Raw genomic sequence first — 17983 nt, forward strand, 5'->3', positions numbered from 1 at the left:
ATGTAAAACCAACTCCCACTCAGTTACCCCAACCTTCTGTCTCTCCTGCTGCCATCCCAATTGATTGGAAACCAGCAGTTCCACCAGCCTCAGCAAGGCCTTGCCATGGCTGAACATCACTCTCCCAGATAAGCACAAGCATCGAAGCTGGGGCCCCACAGGACAGAGCGCCCTTTGCCTGGGCACTTGCATTTAAAACAAGACAAAACCCCTCTTCATCACCTGGACTGCAACCTGCTGCACGCTGCCATGCTGGCAAAGCAGGAGCTCTGACTCCCAATACCTTGGCTCAGTGGGCGTCTGCATGGGCTACACACAGGAGCCTTTTACAATGTCTTTATCTTGTTGTATCATCTGCAATAGATTTTGTTAAGTTTTGTATCTCCCCGGGAAGCTTGGCACTGAATGCAATTCCCACATAAATAGGCTGGCAGGCAATTTGTGAGCTGTCTACAATGGACTGCACCTTTCTAGTGTACACAAATAGTTTTAAGTTCACTCTTTCAAAAGACTGCTTTTTCCTCAGCAAAACCCAAGGGCAATATTAAGCCATAAATCTGGGTCTCCTCTCATTGTTTATTCATGGTAATTTTCATAAACAAATGGTTCCCGTCTTTTCCAAATTGATGGCACAAAACAAGCAAGTTTATCAAAGTCATCCCAGACTGTATAAAGTAATGGTGTTTTGGTCCAGCTCAGGGGTGTAACTATCACGAATAGTATTTCCTGCATTACCCATCGCAGCAGAATGGTGCTTCAGTGAATTTGGGGCTAGTAACTGATTGGTTTGGAAAAACATGATTTCAATTCAGAAGGGTATATGCAAATTTATGTGCTTTATTTGTACACACACTTCTTCACTACCTGCCCCTTCCCATACGCACCTACCACTGAGCATCATCACCAAGCCTGGAAATCTAACCTCCATGGCTCTCTATTCTGTCCCAGAGAAACTATATGTGTCAAAACTTCCAAACCAAAACCAAAGTTGTTACAACTTCTAGAAGATAACTTCTTTTTTAATGCATATATTAGCCGATTTCAGCATCAGATGAAAATCCCTTTTTTATTCACCATTCCCCTTGAGGAAAGCCTTGCATTTGTGCACATTCTTTGAGCAAGTCTTGGGAGGGCGTGTTAACAAGGGAATATGTATTAAATGGTCTTTCATTCCAGGGCTCTAGTAAACACTCTCAAGTACTTTGGTACACTGTTCTCCTGTCATCATTATTATCCCCCTCCTAATCCAACTCTCTGCAGTCAGTGAGACGCCTCAATAGCAGCCATGGTGTTGAAGTTCTTGTTACACAGAGGAACTTTTACACAAGTGCAAAGACTGTAAGCTTCTGATAAGCATCCAGCTACATTTCTTCATCCCTCACATGAACCACCCACCTTCAGAAGATGAGAAGACAGAACACATTCCTGCGTTCTCTGACAATGATATGCTGCAGCTCCGTTGCATGCTGCGTTTCAAAACATGGGACTCTTCACTGCCAACAACCTCTTAAGACTGATAGCACATTTAAGGTAGCACATATTAATCTCTGTTGCAAAAAACTGGCAAACTATAAAGGAGCAACTCAAGCATTATTGTAAGATAATGATGAAAACCCAACCCAAACTGAATCACATTGTACAAGCCATAAGACACAGTTACCAGCTCCAAGAGCTACCAACCAGCACAGGCCTTGGTGAGAAAGGAAACAGAGCTGCCAAGACTTACATGAAAAAATGCATTAGGTGGAGACGTCCAGCCAGAAACAGCCATTCTCTTCTCTGAGACAAAGCCCTGTATACAAGCCAGCAGCCCATACTTCCTTGTCCTCCCTGCCTTTTGCACTTCTCTGAGCTCTTCAGCCCCATTTCCCTTTGTAGTGATGACTTCAGATTCGAAAACAGGTTTATCATCAAACAAATTGCTTATGCATTCTCACAGAGCATGCTTTCAATGCAACGACATCATGTACTGGTGAGTTATAGTCAGTTTTAGAAAAGAAAGGTTCCCTTAATTGTGAGAAGTAGAATAGATTGTATATTGCAATGAGGAAGCACAACATGTTGTTATTGGCATCTAATAGCGTAACAGATTATTCCCCTAGATATACATCTGATCTGTACTTATTAATGTCAATCTGCTATGGTGCATAATGTAGTTACTGATACAGACCGAGCTGTGCTCACTCTCACAGCTAGCAGCTTCATGATATGCTTCTGTGTTAAAACATTGCTCTCATGCTACAATCACCAAATACTTACCAGTCAGCCTCTTCCAGAGCTCCAGATCCCTTCTCCCCAGAGAGCCTGCTTTTTGCAAGTGGCTGGACTCACAAACAGCCCTAAGTGACAACCCTTTGGAGATAACAAACAACGATCTCAAGTCTTTGTGCATCACTAACACCTCAGTAAAAACTCTTTTTATTATTACTATTTTATTAGCCAGGGTTTTGAAGGTCAGAGAATCCCTCTTAACCCCATGGCTATTTTGCACTTCAATGGACACAAAAGTAGACTTGCAAGCATTTAATGACCATATGCAAATTCCCCCCCCTTCCCATTCAATATGTGGCAGTGACCCACCATTCCCACTGAATGGTAGCTGGAGACTGGGAAATTCAAAGCTTTGGCATCCTGCCTAGGAAATCTCGGTCCTGTCAAATCAACTCAAACCATGTGTAGGAGCCCACCGAGAACTGCTCCTCAACAGCAATTTTTAGCAGCTTGGACCTCAGGGATTTCAACTTCTCCTTCCAGGTAAAAGAGCGAGCGAGCGCGTCTCTGACAAACCCGGGCTGTAAACCAAGGCCAGCTTCTTGAAGATGTGCCCCTCCTGCTCTGAGGTGACTCCTGGCACGGCTGCCCCACAGGCAGCATGGCTGGCTCCAGCACTGCTCAGCTCCCATCAGAGCAGGCTCTGCACAGGGAGCACTGTACTCACAGCTTCAAACAAGCGAAATAGTTGGTCAGTTTGCAGGTTACTCATTAGCATGAGTGACTCACTACTCATTTCTTTTAAGACAGCTGCAGCTCACTTGATGTGCCATTTCCAAGACCTCCTCTCTTCTGTACACAGTGACAGCCTGTCTTCGCATTCACAAGCTGGTGAAAGATCACAAGTGTGCTAGCCAGAACGAGGGAGGTCAGAGCACCCATGACAAATACTCTGTAATAGATCTGCAATCTCAATCCCTGCTTACTGCTAGGCCAGATGAAAGGCAAAAATACAAAACCAAACCCCAAAAATCCCTACACAGAAACAGTCCTTTCTCCAGCAAAATCAGCTAATAAGGAGCATAAAGGCACTTGAGGTTTTACTGGGTCAGGCTTCAATCCTTATTACAAGGTTTCTAAATTATTGAATAATATTTATTTGAATTATTCAGCAAACTCCTTTTATTTAAACAGGCATTTGGTAGCAGGGAAGCTGGAACAAACCATTTCAATCCGCAGCTCTATAATCTAAATGCATGGGTTTAGCTGAAATAAAAGTCTCATTTCACCGCTAGAACCCATTTGCTGGACCCATTTCACGTTCTAAATGTGCTGCCCCTCCTCAGGAAGGGCAGGGGTAGAACCAGAGGGCACTCTGGTGCTCGGTGCTCCTGGGGCTCGCAGCCCTGTCCCCAGCACACTGCACCCTGTGAGGCAGCCCCTGCAGGAGCAGCCCCGGGCACCCAGCAGCGCTGCAGGGAGGGCAGCGGCTTCTGCCCCTCTAGGTCAGGGCTGAACTCGGCCCTGATGTGTGCACATCAGACCCTTGAGGAGGAGGTGCTCACCCGAGCTCACCCTCCTCACTGGAGCCCGAGCCTGCAGAGCACAGCTCTGTTCTCACACAGAGCATGTGCTGTGCTGCCGAAGCCGCTCACACACACACACTTGTGCTTTTCAGCTTTGGACGGCAGAGATTTTGGTGGCAGCATCTTTGATCTTGCAGATGCCTGATCCTCTGCACTAAGCACAGGACTCATCCCACTGAAGTCTGAAACTGAGAATGAACCTTTACAGGGTTGTGACCAAAGGCATTCTGTCTTCCTCGTCAATACTTCAGCAAATGAGTTTCATTAGGAAAGGTGATACCAGAACTCCCCTTCCAGAGGCCAGTGCTGGTCCCGCACCACATGCTCAGAGCACTGCCGAGGCCAGGGCTTGCTCCAGCTGCTGGGCTGCAGCACGGTGGGGTTTGAGAGTCATCCTCAGGACGACACTGCAACACGTGTGTGTATGTGTGTGTATGGCAAGCCTCACCTCACAAAGCCACTTTAATTACCTCAATACTGTGCATGTACAGCAATAAACCAGACCTATTAAAGCTGAATCATTAATCATTTGAACTAAATCAATAAATAATTACATGTGCCGTACCACTGTGCTCATAAACAGAACCTTCCAGACCTAGCCACGCTGGAAACAAACAAGAACCACACATCCATGTGCAACAAAGAAGGAAATCAGGTGATCCTGAGAGAAAATGCTTTTTTGCCTAAGTGCTTCATAGTGAGATTCGCAGTTCCTGACCTGTAAACTGGTAATTTTTTCCTAGAACCACTGCAGGGTTTTGCGAATTTTATTACATCACCAGCAATTCATAATTACTTCATCTGGGACTGATCCTGCACCATGATTTCAAACACTGACCAGACATGCCCAGGGGCACACAAGTATCAGCACAGTAAGCACCACACACCGAATGGACCCCGCTGGGACAAATGCCGATGGTCTGAGCATGAAGCACACGCTGCACATCCGACTCTTCAGAGCCCCAGGGGAGTGTCAAACAGTACCACGAGTTACACCCCCACGGGATCTACCCCCACAGGAGATTAAAAAGCAGAGCAATAGGTCTGCATTATTCTTCATCCATTGACGAATGCTGAAAATTTTGTGGTTTGAGATTTCCTTTAAACTACAAAGGCTTGAAACAGCATTAGGAATAGGACTGAGGAGTCACCTGAGCTCCTGAAGTCACCTGAGCCTGGTGACTGTGGCAGCTGGACCTTTAAGCAGAAACACTGTGAGATGTTCCATAAAAACTACCAGTCATGGCAGCACTGCTGCTTTAATGCCTTCCTATTCCCAGAACTGAGCCCTGCATGCATCCTGCGCCAGGTGCTGACCCTGAGACAGGGAGTCACAACCAGGCACCAGCATCCCAGCTCTCGGATATCACCTCTGCGTTTTACCTGCTTCAGTCTCTCCAGAGACGGAAACCTTCCTTTCCGGAGGATCCTTGCTCTGTGTCCAGCACATGCTTCCAGGACTGAAATTCTTGCAGAGGACTGGGGAAATAAAACCAACCCGCAACAATTAATGCTCCTCCAGTAAAACCTACGTAAGGTAATAGAGTTTTTATAGTGCGTGAAAATAACAATAAAGAGTCAAGATTTTGTAGAAATCAATGAATCTCCTATTTCAAAAGCTTCTGTGCAAACAATATTTCCTTGAACTGATACAATACATTGAACTGAATATTTTAACTTTAATATAATTGCATCAATAGAGCAGTCACATTCCTCCAAACAGCTACTCTGAAGATGAGATTTTAAAGCATGGATCATAAATATAGGAACAGAGAACAAAATAGCTTCTTTTTTGATAATTAAACAGTTAGCAGCTAAATTGCATTGTAATTGATCAGTAAATTGCTTTTTTAATGAGATTTAGTCACTAGGAAATGGCTTTTTTCTTCAATATGCCCGATGTGCATTGGGTCATTTAAACAGCAAATTGCCTTCGCTGGCCTCCTATTTAGACCATCTAGATTCAACTTGCTGTAAGAAAAGATGCACAGGACAGATGAGTCTTGGCTTTCCCTGGCTACTCGCAGTGACTGCTGCATCTGGGCACCAGCACCCGGGGTGGGCAGGCACAGGATGAGCAATCCCCTCCCAGCTGAAAACAACAGCTTTCAAAGGGAGCCTCGACCCGCGGAACGCAGGATTTCACGCTGCTGTGCTACCATAGAAGCTAAACTCCCTTCCAAAGAGCAGGTCCTCAAAATGAGCTCTGAGGCGGTGATGCTGACAGGCAGACGGCATAACCAGCTCTGGCTGACCACCACTGATCCCCCTAGGACAGGCCCACGTGCCCACTTTACCTCTCCTCTGTTGTTCTCAACTTATTCAAAGCTCAGCAGGTGATGCTCAAATCAGGAATTGATATCACAGTGCATTTGGGTTGTAGCTCATAGAAGTTCCTTTTTACAAGCCTTTGCACAAAAGACAATCCTTCCTCAAAAAGCCTGTATAACCTAACTAGACAAAAAAAGCAAGGGAGAAAGTAATGAACTGTCTTTTTTGAAAGATGCATTATTTTAGACCTAAGATTAGCACAACGTTAAAAAAACCCAAACAAACAATAAGTGGCCATTCTTCAAAACTAGAAAGGCTATTAAAATAATTGTTTTCAAGGATATACTTAGGAAAAAGTGCAAAAAAAATACTGCCCAGCTGTGTGAAGAGCACTGGGTAAGTGTGTCTTGAAATAAATTACCATTTCGCAATCCTTTAGTTAAAGGAATTTTCCAAATCCTTCAGGAACAAAAGATTTTGATGAATCCCGATTATTGTGATCAATTTCTTACATACAACAACAAATGCAGCATACAGTTAAGTCAGATTTTTATTGTTTAGTTTCCAAGATCTCTATTGATGTGACTTGGATTGCAATATAAACAGCAGTGATTGCAATCATTTGTTGCTACCATAGCAACAGACAAAATTAAAAGGGCAAACTACAAAGCTGAAGTGGCATCATAGATGGAGCTTCCAATTGCATGAGAGTAAACTGATGTGTACAGGACAGCAGCAGAACTTGCAGACACCTGTGACGCAGGTTTTCTTGCAGAGATCAAAGTCAGGTCCTGAAATCAAGGGCCTGCATCAGCTCTTGTACTCTACCAGTTTTCTCTGTGTGTCTCTGTCTCTACAGTTTTAAATATCTGGGACATGGAGGTCAACTTAGAAACAAGACGTCAAAGCAGCCTTGTGGAGAGTTAGGCCATTCTCCATCTTCCATTTGGAACTCAACCATTGCTATTATTCACCAGTTCCGTCCTGGCAGAGAACAGATCCCCCACCACTACCACCCCAAAAACTGGAAAACCCATGCTGTCATGGCCTAACCGTGCAGCATAAGGTGTAAACGCACAGGTAAAGCTCACTGCTCATCAAAAAGCATGAGAACAAGTGCCTATAAAACACTGAGTAAGCGCATATTTTAATTATGTTGTTATCCTGTTTTCTGGCTTTGGCATAAAAGAGTCGAGCAGGAAGCCCGGATATGCTGGTTCTCCAGCTCACCCCAGCCAACACGCGTGAGTTTGGCGTCTCTCAGCCCCACGTCTCTGCAAGAGGTAAGGAAAAGACCAATCCCTTTTCCCTGAATGGTGTATGTGGGTAAGCTCTCCAGTGCATCCGTTTCCCGTGTTTACACACTGCTGAACAGATGGGGCCATCAGCACAGCTGGGGAAGACACAACACTCACACGGATAACGAAGAGAAACAAACATTCACCACCTTCCATCAGGCTTCCAGGAGAACAGAGTCGTGGCTTCCAGGAGCCAGTTACACCATTTATGTACCCAGAGGTCAGGCACAACACCGCTAAGAAGTAAAAGGAGGGAGGCAGGCAGTGTGTGGACATTATTCCACTGAAGCGCTCAATCGAACTAACTCAAGAGCTAGCCCATTCTGCTGGATCGTCTGCTTTTGCAGAAGGACAAGGCACTTGAGCACAGAAAGCTGAACTGGAGTCAGGAATTAATTTTGACACTCAAGAACTGTCCAGGAGACCTTCAGATTTGTCACTTCAACACCTGAAACAAAACCTGACCTTTGAACACACCTTATGCGAACTTAGTAGGTAAATTCTTAGCTGATATGGGTAGATACAGCTTTACCTCAAAGGTAAATGGAAGTGCTCTCAACTGCTCAATTTCAAGTGGTCACGAAAATGTTCTGCTCTACCTGCACACCAAATGGTGTCTCTTTAATCCCGGGGACAGAAAGCGCCAAGGCAGTGACAGCAGCCCCATGGCCAGTGGGACACACTGCTGCCACTGCCCACCACTAACCCAGAGCACAGTGCTCCTCTGCAAGAGCTTGGCACTGGCGGGCAGCAGGGCTTTGTCCTGCTGGGCCCCTGCACGCCGTGTGTGGAGCTGGTGGGGCAGGACCCATCGCGCTGAGCTGCCCACTCTGATCCGAGCAAGCAAATTGTGGTTTCTGAAATTAAACTCCAGCACCTCTAACTTCAACCCTTTCCATTAGCCCTTTGTAGCGATGACAACGGGAGGAAAACAACACTGCCCTAAGGTACCCCAGCCATGAGTGACAGCAGACAGTAATGCGCATAACTGCAATATTCATAAGGAAATTTTCATCAGAATTAACAAGGACAATTGTCTTCTTTTGTTCTGATTACCTCCAGATATGTTAAAAGTAGGTTTGCATAATTAATTACCAAACATAGGGATCCTTACAGTTCCTTGGAGCTTATTTCGGGGGGCTTGTTTGAGGACGTCATCTCCATGACAAACATTATCTGCCACTTCTGAGCTTATAAATTAATTATGGTGATATATAAAATAAATACAACTTGACCATCAAGTGGAAGGTAAAGCCCAGAAACTGTGATCAGCAATGAAAAAGCATAATTACAGGAAGGTAAGATGTCTCTGTGAGGACTCCTGCAAGGCTGCAGGATTTTGCTCCTGCAATTAAATCAAATAGGTTATTTGACAAATGGAAAGTGGCAAGATCCACCTAAGGCAAAATAGAAATGGGTGTGAAGCTTCTTTCCAGAAAGGAACTGACTGGGAAAAGCTAGCATTTCAGACCTCTGTTACAGCTGGAAGTGGGGAGAGCTGTGAAATAATCCCCACCAAGACTGTGAGAGGACAAACTAAATATCCTTACAGTTTAAATGATAATTAATGGAAAAAGAGCAGAAAAGATGGCCTCTTCCCTCTGCCTTAGTCCTGCATTGGCTCCTTCACAAAGCAGAGGAAGAGACTTCTGAATCTACATGTAAACTACAAGTGTAAACAAACTCACTGGAACAAATGCAAGTGGCACATTAAAAGCTTATAAACCAGCAAGCCACCCCCTCCATTTCGCTTCCAGCTGCAGAAGCTTGATACTGAAACATGATAAACTGGTACTCTAAAAAGTGGCCACAGCACAGCATGAAGAACTCTTCAGACGAATGGAAGGAAATGCTCATCCGCACCTTCACTGTTCCTCACTGTTTGGGTGGCTGCCTGCATCCTCCCCATCCATTGCAGACCTGGCCCCAGCCGCAGCGGCACTGCTTGAGCAGGGTCTATGGGGATCACTCCTCCCTGGCCCCACAGACACCAACAGCAGCTTCTAAAACTTCAGGCAGCAACTGGACAAGAGTCCTATTTCTTTAGCTAGAAGTAGTCCACAATAAAGAGTTTAAACTCCTGCTGTAGACAATCACCCTTCGGTGAAGTTTAATACAAGGTTCTACTTATCACAGTTTACATTATTTCTTTGAATCTTTAAGTAAAACTTCAAAGAAAAATGTATAAAGATGATCCAATTACACAAAATATGCATGCATAAAGGTATGTCATAAAAGCAATATAAAGCAGATTGATGCCAAAATTTAAAATGTTCAAGCTATCAATAGGGAAATATAGTGAAGGAGCAGGCGTTTGAAGAATTAAATCTATTGTTGGTGTTTCCACCAGCCCTGGTATATGTGCTTTAATAATGTCCACAATACTGAAGCACAAAATCTTCATGAAGGATAAGCAGCTTGATATTGTTCATTTTATTTTAATGTTCCTGTGAAATTATTTGCATACTTCCATATATTTTTCTGTTTGTTAATGCCATAAATATAAATGCTTAAATAAAAATACATTTGTCATTCATCAATTTTTAGTGCAGTTTATTGCTTCTCCAACAAAATGTTCAATACGGGTTTCATTTTTATGTATTACAATGGGTGTTTACATATATCTCCTTGGTATTGCAAGAAAAAAACGTGTAGGTAACTCACCTGAAAATCCTACTTTGTCACATCTCATTGCCTTCTCCAGACTGGAAATACATGCCTACAGGTTTTGATATGTTTATGTAGAGATATAATAAACTTTCACCATGCATAAGTGATTGATAAAGTAATTTAAGGAAGTCTAATTGCTATTTAAAATAAAGCATCTTCTGTGCAACAGATTTTGGGAAAGTATTGTGCACAGCTTTCCCCGGTGAAGCTTGGGGAAATACTGCTCAAAGAGAGTGATTTTTGCCCTTTGATTTACAGCTGCCCAGTCTGAGAAACCTGAGATCAAACAATCCCCTCGATGTTTTGCTGTTGCCATCTCAGTGAACCAGTCTGGACAACTCTGATACATAAACGAGCACACAGAGCAGCGTATGAAAACCCCTTCCGAGGACTCCAGCTAAGCCCAGACCTGGTGTTGCCCACAGGCCAGTGCAGCACTCCTCACCTGGAGCAGCGGAACCTCTCACCAGAACACGCTGGAGCCCCGCTGCCTCTTCTGTAAGAAACAGCCAGCAGCAAACCAGATCCCCAGCCCCAGCCCCAGCCCCAGCCCCAGGCAGGCGGCTGCCCGCTCACTGGCATGGGCTCTCTGCTATCCTCCCGTTCTTTCTCCAAGGACAAATCGAGGCCACGCTCTCGCAAACTTTCCCTGTCCAGCCGGGACGAGCACACCGATTCTTTATTGCCATCTAGTGACCAAAACTACTTCCACTGCCACACCAAGCAGGATTACAACTGAGGAATTCTGAAACCAAGCAGCACAGAAGAGAAAGGAAGCTTGCTTTTCACGCTCAACTTTGTGCTGCCCTGTCCATATCCCTCCTAGCTCAGATCTGCAGTAAGTGCAGGCTGCTTCCAGAGGGTCCTTCGTCTCTGACGTCCTTTACCCTCCCTCTAGAGCTCATCAATTTAGGAAGCGGTCACACCGCAGGAATGAACGGCCTTGGTTTGCCCCAGGGAACTCCCGGAGCTGGGCAGCAGGGGTCTCTTGCCGGGTAAGGGGAGCACAGCACCCCAGCACCAGGGTGACGTTTCACGTAGCCGCAACAGGCGTTGCCTCACGCTGGGAGAAGGAAGGAGCCAGGCTGGTCCCGGGGCATTCGAGGTCCTTCAGGTATTACCTTCGAGGTATTTCGATTTGGCTCACGTTTTCTGGGGCTCACAAGTGGCTCTTTTCTTACCAAGCTCCTAGCAGCTCGCCCTCGCATCTGCGCGCTGGGCACCAAAGCGTGCCAGGGCAACAGGAAGAGTTGAGGAGTGCTGCAGCCCACCTGGCTCGCTAGTCTGTATGCAGGTGCTATTGCCTGTAAGCTGGCTGGGAGCCTGACGTTCCTGATTACTGCATGGCAGCGGTGCCGAAGGCTGTGTCACCTCCGACATGGCGTGCCTGGTTCTCCCTCCGGAGCCCGGGTATCCACGGCCTGGCTCAGCCCATGCCAGGACCACCAACAGCCACACGATGACACTGCTGCGTAAGCTTGTGGAATAAGCGCGCTGTGCTTTGTAGAGGAGAGGAAAAGCCGCTTCTGTCATGACCTTGGCCTCCTCCCTCCCCCCTGCACGAAGGGTTGTAAAGATAAAGCCGGCCTTGTGCCCTGATGTAAAGTCTGTGACACTTCTGCCTTTTTTTGTCCCGTTTTGGCTCCTGTCTCGCAGCACAAGACATTACCCCATGGCTGTCCTGTGCTAACCCAGGACGCAGTGCAACCCGAGTTTCCAGCTGCATTGTGGTAACAGGGCTGGTGCGAGCGCCATCCCCTCACCTACCTGTTCCTGCCCATGTCTTGTCCTGTCTGGTAAACCAGGCTGTTTCTGGGTGCACAGCAACTTCCTTTGCATTCGGGCAGCAAAGCTTTCAAAGCTCCTTTTCAAAACGGATGAAAATACTTTCCTGTCTTTCTTTGTACAAATTACAGGTCAGCACGGGTACCTTAGTTCCAGCCCTCAGCTTGTAAGACTGAACACAGTTGAAGGCAGAGAAAAGAAAAATGGCACCTGGTAGTAAAACTTTTCTGTTCACCCATTTCAGTACGTATTGTTGTAAGGTGCCAAGCAGCAAAGGCTGCTTCACAGACATTCACAGACATTCCCATAAAGCATCCACTCTTTGTTTAACTTTTCCACCACTGGGCTCCATCAGTTGCCGAACACTGTTGGATGTGTCTGCAATCTCCCGAGACTAAGCTGTTTGGTTTGCAGTGGCTCATTTAAGTGAAGGAGAGCAGAATTTAATGGGCTTTAATTTCACTGGGCCGTGCCCTGACAGACTCTAAGGTTTCAGCTTTCAGCGAGGGCAAGGGGAATTGGTGGAGCTCAGCACGACAAGGAATTCTGAATCCCTTATTTCCCCCAGACTGAACTTTTTAAAGAAGCTGCACTCCCTGCTGAAGCACGTGGCAAAAGTACATTCCTAAGGGAACTTACACAGAAATACAACATGACAGCAGGTGTTGAGCCCCGTCACTTCCACAGTTTTCTGGTGAAACTTTTAAAAGGCCTCTTTTGGTAAGGAACAGAACTCTGACTCATTCTTTACTCTTGATCCAGAGCAGCAAGTCACTTTTATTCATTGATACAGCTGTCACACTTTGAGTGCGTTGGCCTAAATGAGCTGAAGCTTCAATCTGAAGATGTGCCTCTATTTCCAGATTTAATCACAACTGTTCTAGAAAGAGTCTTCTGTAAAACAAAGACCACTTATGAGTGGTTTTAAAGTTCCAGTTTTACGGGCTTTTTATGGCATCACTCAGTTGAACAATATAAAAACCCCACAATGCAATTCAAATAGTGTGTGTCATTAAAATGTACTTACCTTTACTTCAAGACTGGAGTCCGGTAGTTCAAAACTAGCCAAACCCCCTGTTTCTCACTTTGGTGCTTTCTCTCTTTAATTTACAGGAGAGGAAAGTTTTACAGGGGGAAGTAAGACCTCATTTACTGAACCAAGTAGAAAAAGGGCAGATTCAGAATAAGTGTTTTCAGTTTTGCTTAATTAATTGGACTTAGAGGAAACAATACTGCTTAGGAGCTGAAAAGTAGAGGGTATGTTAGTGGAGAGATGTGTTAGGATTCATAGCCTGTCTGGGACAGGGTAAGGGAAGAGACTTACAAACCACCTATGGATCAGTGCAAATACAGCTGGAGGTATTGTGTGGCATAATTATATCAGTACGTCTACTGAATATGCAATTTTGCTTCTTGTCTTCTGATACTATTCTTCAAGTCAAGATTTGGTGTTGGAGCAGACTGGGGCAGAACATCTGTTCTGTGAAATCTTTAGTGCTGATCTCTGCTTACAGTAGGGAAGATACTGCACTGTTCATAGTAGCATAATTTGAGAGGCACAATATGTATTAGTCTGAGTCAAGAGAGTGAAAACACTGGCTCTGAAGCAATGCTTGCTTAATGCAACCTCATGGGAACCTACTGTGTTGGAATCTAAAGAGCTTTGTGATATTCTGAGTGTTAGCATTTCTAGATGCACTTCCTCTGTAAAATACCCCATTGTTCCTCTCAACACAATGTAGAATAATCCTGAATGATTCATTCTGTTCTAAATTTCTGAAATTCTCCAGTACCTTTTTCTGCATGGCTTGATTCTTGTTTCACCCTGGCATTTTTCAATGATGTCAAAAATAGATATTTGATCTAGAAAAATATGTAAAAGTCGTATGAGGGGAGAATTTAACATTATATTTAACATGCAATCATATTCAGGAGGGAGAAAAATGGGTCCCTTTGTTGGGATGGAAAATTACCTAGAGTTTCATCTCTGATGAAGCTGAGATATAATCATACTATTTGCTTAGCAGGAACAGTATCAGCCTTAAGCAAATAAGGACTGTTGCTGAAGACTTTACAGGGTTTGAGCTTAAAACCAATAGCTTGAGTCCTGGTTATTATTTTCCCAAAACTCATGCAGACTACAGGCAATAGGTCTTGTTTGTGTAAAAGTCAATGGAATTAACAAATCCCACACTTTACTGTGAGAGTGTGCCTCTGGTCAGTATTTCAAGAAGCTATGGAATCTAGAAATGGGCACTGGGACCCCAGGCGGTATGGAGGTAGGTAGTGACTCTGTGAGTACAGCTCTTGGCGTGTAGGAGGCCAAGTCCAATGTGTCACTAGTCACCTCATGCTTCTGAAGGGTTGGAAGTGGCAGAAGAATGTTGCTATGAACACAGGTCACCAGCACAGCTAAAGACCGGGTGTCTTTAAGAGCTTGAGTTGGTGCGGAAAGTCTGCATCTTGGGAGAGAGGGAAAGTCAATCTTTTTGTTCTTCGAGAATTGAAGCAAAGTTTTGGAGGTCAATGGCTGGTTCCTTTCTTTCCTTTTGGGATGGACATCTTTCCATACCATTGCATTCTCAGAGCAGGAAGAGGGAGCCAGATAGGAAGACTGTGGTGGATCAGTGCTGAATTTTGAAGCTGACTGGCCAGCAAGAACTTTTGTCAGCTTATGGGCTGCACTGCATTTATTCTGGTAAAAGAGAGTACGCATGATGAGGTGAAGATTGGCATTACACCCAACTGTGTGGTACGCTGTGACTTGCAACAGATGTGAGTCATGGGGAGGGTCAGTGGACACCCCCTCACAGTGATGCTTCAGCTGGACACATTATATAGTCTGAAGAGCCAAGACACACTGCTCTTTCCTACCTCATACGCAGCTTTTCAGAGAAATAACCTGTCTGGAAATTAAACACAGACAGTTCTCTTACACATGTTCAAATGTGCTTCCCAGATGTTGGCAGTGCTGGTCATCTGCGGATGACTTATTGCACTTCCAACAAAGATTGCCACCAGTACCTTCAGAAGGAAAAAAAAAATGAGAGAAGCACAGTAATGTTACTAGTCATCTAGACAGGCTGCTCAGGTCCACTTATGGTCACTGGTTCTAGAGAAACACAGAATGTTGATTCCACTGGCCAAAGGGAATTAGAGCTGTGACTACATTTTGCTCTTGGCACCACTCAAAACCAATCTGCCATCCCTTCTCTCAAACGTCAGGATATTTGAAATTCATCGCAGCTCCATGTTTTGTGGTTCGAAACACTTCACTCATACCCTGGCCTAGAGAATTCTGTTGCTATGGAGTTTTGCTTTCTATAGTTTATTTTGCCAACCCCTGCACCTTCTGATGCCTGTTCTTTTCTGGAATCATTGACAGGATTAAGGAATGGTTTGGTTTGACACAGTGCCCAATACCTTAGGCCTAATAAAGCTCCTCTCAACTTCAAGAAACCAAAGTATGCATCACTGGCTTTATATATGAAGTAGGACGAAATTATAAATATTTTTTTTCCTGTGAGACAAACAGAAAGAGGAAGAAGTTCCATTTATTTCTGACAGGCAGAAATTCACTTCCAGGATGTGAGAGGCATAAAAGAACATGGCCAAAGACCTACCAGTCAGTGGAACCACTTTGGCTTTACAATAACCAGCATAATGAAAAGCAACACTTGGCCCTTTCACTGTGGTTGGTTAAACAACAATCCCTTCTAGCAGAATTACTGAGAACTGTAGGGAAGGCAAGAGAAATTTCAGTGAGATTTAACAGAGTTGACCCAGTCCATGACAATGAGGAATTTTGTAATGGCTAGTTACACCCTCCTGCCATGTGGTTCTTCCTCTTCTCTTCCTTACAGGAAAACTAGATAATGTTAAGGAAAATCCTAGAAAACTCTTCAGATCTCCACACTTTGTAGGGACAGAGACGGAGAAAGATCTCTCCCCAGTGCTTGCAGAACCTTCTCTCTTCTGTCATTATTTTTCTTTTTGTCCTTCTGGATAGCTGTTCTTCTAAGAGCAGAGAAAAAAAAATGAAAAAAAGCATGTGGTGCCATAACTGCTCCCTAAACAGCTGCTTACCCTTTAAAGGAGGAGCAGCAGCACTGCCAGACAAGTATTAGCTTTTAGTGGGAGTTTCACAAGCAGATTAGTTTGCTAGTCCTCAGAGAAACTACGGGGTGTCATCTTGCTTCCTTCCCAAAGAAGTTCAGTTCACAGCAGGACCTGAGCTGGCAGCCATACAGCTCCGCATTTTTGCATAGGGGACTTCAGAAGAAATTTAAGTTAGAGAGAAAGGAGCCAGAACTTCACATTTTCACTTCAGTGCAAGTGATTTTCTGATGGAAGGCCTAGCATCTCATGTACCAGCTACTGCAACTGATCCCTTACAGCAGCATGACACAAACAACTCTTCTCTGAGGTCATAGGTCCTGCCCAGTGTGGAACAATGAGATACAGGAGACGCAGAAAGTAAGAACTGACCTTCTTAGTCTGTAAAATGGGAACAAGATTATTAAGTCTTCTACTTTGCAGAGGTATTGGGAAGAGTCATTCACTACTATTTGCATAATGTATTGTAATGCCATTCACAACAGATGCCCCAGATGTTACTCAGAAACCAGTGTGGTTCATTTCCCATGCGAACAAGCCCTTTCTGTCCCTATTTTTCTCTGGGAAATATGAAAGAAAAAGGAAGCCCAATAAGCCATTATTTAGACTTGCGAATAATGAGTGTTTATCTGGATTTTGTAACACAAATTATGTAATGAGGCAGAGAAAAGGCTTTTGAACAAATATGTTAATGAGGTGGCAGCTAAGGGAAGGTTACAGAGTGCCAATTCCAAGTCACATTTTTTAATATGATTTTCTTTTCTTTTTCTTTCTTTCTTTCCTTTGTAGTCATTACCCTGCAAGCATTCAAATGTGCTTTAGGGCTTCATGCAAACTATTCAGACATTACCAATTCTAGGTCAAGAAAGCCCGATCAGCAGCACACACACTGAGAAAACCCCACTGACTCAAAATTCATAATGAGGGCTTTTATGTAGGAAATTGTTGGGCACAGGGATTGTACTGAAAGGACTGTTCGTTCAGAGCCTCAAAAGCTCTTCTTGGAAAAGCATCAGATGCTCCACTGGGAACTTAGTTGAAAGATACTCCTAAAGCAACACAGTGGACTTGCGGTGGCTGAGAAGTACTGATGGGAGGGAAAACGGAAAGTAATGAAACAGGGATTCTCTCTGAATGCTGGCAATAACTCTTTCCATTTAAATTCCATGTAAACATTCCAGGACATAACATTATTGTACAAGAGCTCCTCCAGGCACCTTTTTAAGTCGAGCATCACACAGAGGTAAGTTCTGAGCTGGTTATTTTTTTAATGTGATTTTCAAAAGCCTAGGCAGAAGACAATTCTGCCGCTGCTAAGTCCTGGGATGTCTCAGGGTCAGGTTTTTTTCAGTTTTGTTTCTCGATGTCAAGTATGATACATCTTAAAGTCCTTGTTTAATATAATTTTGTTAACACTTTTGTACCTCTTGATGTCGCATGGAGCCTGCAACATGGCTATGTGGAGAGTTTTTGTCTTGAGAGGGAATAGCAGTCATCTAGGTCAGATGGACTGCTTTAAAACAGGCAAACCGTACTTGTGTGCTTGGGCAGCATTTGAGTTAGTGGTGGAAGATATGTGTATCTCTAATTAAATTAATCAACTGGTTCCTGGAAAGCCTCCTTGCCACAGACTATTCCTATCCAGCACCAACAGGAGTAACTGGGATGATTGGCTTGTAGTGAATAACAGAAAAGCAGCTTTTGGGGAAAGGCCTAAACTACACTAAAACCTTTCTTTTCCAATTTTTCTACCTGGACTGATGACCCTGGAATGCCTAGCTGCCAAGGGGACTTTATTTCTAATCCCTTTCTACTAGCCAAAACAGTGCAGGTCTGCCTTTGTTAACTAGTCTTCAGCAGTGTCCCTCTTCTGAGTGGAACTCTTTACAGTGACTTACAACACTGAATCTGGCATCTTAAGTTCAAATGGGAAGATCACAAGACTCTGTGTGTGGTTTGATAAGCAGACTGTCAAGCTCATCTGTAAATCTGCTGTCATGAAAGTTGCGGCTGCTCCTGTCCCAGCTGTTCCAGTTCCCAGCCATA

The 17983-nt window shown here is 44.4% G+C and overlaps 1 protein-coding gene across 1 annotated transcript; it reads right to left on the reverse strand.

Moving 5' to 3' along the window:
* Nucleotides 1–11224: 11224 nt before the first annotated feature.
* LOC136022136 (uncharacterized) lies at nucleotides 11225–14895 on the reverse strand. The gene is made up of 5 exons (XM_065695072.1): nucleotides 14889–14895; nucleotides 14760–14845; nucleotides 14169–14516; nucleotides 13615–13684; nucleotides 11225–11592 (listed from the first exon to the last, which is right to left on the reverse strand). Exons 1-5 carry the CDS (start codon nucleotides 14893–14895, stop codon nucleotides 11225–11227), a joined length of 879 nt encoding a protein of 292 aa, XP_065551144.1.
* Between the last annotated feature and the right edge of the window lie 3088 nt (nucleotides 14896–17983).

This window comes from Lathamus discolor, chromosome 14 (assembly GCF_037157495.1).
Source record: "Lathamus discolor isolate bLatDis1 chromosome 14, bLatDis1.hap1, whole genome shotgun sequence".
NCBI lineage: Eukaryota > Metazoa > Chordata > Aves > Psittaciformes > Psittacidae > Lathamus > Lathamus discolor.

What these genes read in the sequence shown, in the direction of transcription:
- LOC136022136 (XM_065695072.1), bottom strand. An exon ending in TGGGAAGCACATTTGAACAT is followed by an intron (nt 14,517 to 14,759) that starts GTGTAAGAGAAC and finishes CTCTTTTACCAG; the next exon opens with AATAAATGCAGTGCAGCCCA. An exon ending in ATCAAGCCATGCAGAAAAAG is followed by an intron (nt 11,593 to 13,614) that starts GTACTGGAGAAT and finishes CCCTTCGTGCAG; the next exon opens with GGGGGAGGGAGGAGGCCAAG.